Source organism: Coffea eugenioides, chromosome 5 (assembly GCF_003713205.1).
Source record: "Coffea eugenioides isolate CCC68of chromosome 5, Ceug_1.0, whole genome shotgun sequence".
In the NCBI taxonomy this organism is placed as follows: Eukaryota; Viridiplantae; Streptophyta; class Magnoliopsida; order Gentianales; family Rubiaceae; genus Coffea; species Coffea eugenioides.
Window position 1 is genome coordinate 8129965 of NC_040039.1, and position 2401 is coordinate 8132365.

Here is a 2401-nt window from a genome sequence, read left to right on the forward strand (position 1 = left end):
TAGTATGTTTGTCTGAAAATATTTTGTAAAGTTTGCTTTGTAAGTATTGATGTTGGAAATAATTTTATAATATGTAAAATAATTGTGAGCTAGTTATTTTTTATTAAATTAGGATAATTGGAGAGAATTGTTGGTAGGTTACTGTATAAAATGTAGTTTAATGTTAATAAAAATATAGCATATATGTGCTGAAGTAGCAGAATATGAGTATAGTATTGAACAGTAAAAGTGTAATTTTTATGGTTATTATTTTATCTTGCAAGAACTTCTACAAGTTCATCATAAAAAATGTGCATCCGATATTCGTTCATTCATAAATGAGAAATTATGAGAATATAGCATGGACTAATAACATGGTATCGTAGCATTTTTTTCCAACCAAAGCTTCGAAAATTATCTTCAACTTTAATGTCCCAGCTTGTGTGTTGGCAATGAAAGATGATTATGCTGTTTTTGTTTGGCAATACATGAGCAGCATCATTGGGTTAGAGTTCCGCAGAATAAAATAGATGATTAAAGTAAACTTGTGTGATTTTTTTTTTTCATATCAAAATCCAAACAAAACTAGGGTTGTTTGAAAGGACAATCAGCATTTAATGCTAGAGGAAAAGCAACAGTGTGAATGGAAAACAAAAAAACGCAAACTCAAAATGAGAAGAGGTTAGACGTAAAAAGAAGTGCCACACCAACTGCCTTGCCAAACCCTCTATTTATAGGAGAAATTCTTCCATGTGAAAGCCTTCGAACGAATAGTATTTGAATGGAAATGGCTGCTACGAATTTGACTAATAAAACATACAACTCAATAGTTGGGCTATATGCTAGGATGCTCAAGAGGTAAAAAAAAAAATGTCCATGTAGCTCTCAAAATTTGACAGCACCATAAATGATTTCACATGGATGTCAAAGACATATTTTAACACTTTTATTATTTATTTTTTCCCATCCTCCCGGATGGAGTTCTTATTAAGATAGTCGAATGAACCAGAAGTACATAAAGAAACAGAGACCACCACGTACGTATATGGTCTGAAATAAAACTAAATATCTGTTATTGGCTTTCTTAATTATTGGTTTTCACTTTATTATTCAAACTTCCCATCCTCCTCAGCATCGCCTTATGGTAATATTGGCCATTGTAACCGTATAATTCCTTGCTGGTATTTGTCGAACTGCCAGAAAGGTTGCATATCCACGAACATACCTAAATATTTTGGTGCCAGAAAGTACTGAAAATTCAGTCACCGAAGTATTTTGTATGCTATATCCTAGTCCTTGGAATTCCAAAGTGCTACCGTTGTATTGTCCGTCGGTGAAAATGAAGGAAAATGGGTCAAATGAGTAAAGTCCATCACGGGATGAAGCTACATAAAGGCCTTGGCTTCGACCAACAGTTGGAGAATTGATGCTGATGCTTTCTGTAAAGGGAGAATCATTAACATAAATGGTTCCAAATTCGGTGGGAGTTCTCGGCCTACCAGGGGCGCCGGCAACTGCGACAGTGGTGGCATTTGGTCCGCCTGAAAACAGTTGAAGGTACACAGTAATCTTTGTTTCCTTTCCACCGCAGCAATAATCACGGTCACGATGATTAGCTTCTGAACAAACAAAGATTGCTACTAATAGCAAAAGGGAAATTTGGATGGATGTTAAAGCTGAACCTTTTGCCATTTTGTATGTTGAAAGGCTTGCTGAAAAACAAAGAAGGAAGAAACAAATTAGTTAGATGGTGAAGATAATTTGTTCAATGACCATATTTATAGGATGGAGTCAAGGAGTTAGGTATAGCACAAAAAGTTTTAAAAGACAATTAAACATCAATGGGTGGCCATCTATCACAATAGGTTTGTGTAGAATGGTGTGGTGTAATCAGCATATATACATTCAAAGTTCATAGCCAAGAATTTCTTTTCATATATAATGGGATAATGGAAAACCTTGTTAACATGAAACACATTTACCTAACAAAAATGAAACACATTTAATAAGGTTCTGGAAAAGGATTAACTCCACTTTGCATTTTCAAACTTGTACCACTTTAACAAGGTTCCGAACTTGTGCTTAGCAGATAAATCAATGTCGACTTTTGATTTTTCTGCATATAAATGGTTTAAATGAAATGAGATTACATTTCTGAGAGTTAGGTAGAGCATAAAAAGTTTTAAGAGAGAATTAAAAATCAATGGGTGGCCACCTATCACAATAGGTTTGAGTAGAATGGTGCGATATACTCAGTAGATATATCATTCAAAGTTGATAGCCAAGAATTTCTTTTAGGGATGGCAACTAGGTCGGATGATCACGGGCTAATGGGCCGGGGAGGGGATTTTTTCCGCCGTTAAAAAATGGGGCAGGGGGCAAGGGAGTAAACCCCCGCCTCACCACCCATTAAAAAAATTAA

At 35.2% G+C, this 2401-nt stretch overlaps 1 protein-coding gene across 1 annotated transcript; it reads right to left on the minus strand.

The window, feature by feature from the left end:
* Positions 1–1107: 1107 nt before the first annotated feature.
* On the minus strand, positions 1108–1671 carry LOC113771124 (dirigent protein 11-like). The gene has a single exon (XM_027315744.1). It carries the CDS (start codon positions 1669–1671, stop codon positions 1108–1110), a length of 564 nt encoding a protein of 187 aa, XP_027171545.1.
* Positions 1672–2401: the final 730 nt, after the last annotated feature.

Bases quoted from the DNA above. Each gene is read 5' to 3' on its own strand.
- LOC113771124 (XM_027315744.1), bottom strand. From the start codon at position 1,671: ATGGCAAAAGGTTCAGCTTTAACATCCATCCAAATTTCCCTTTTGCTA.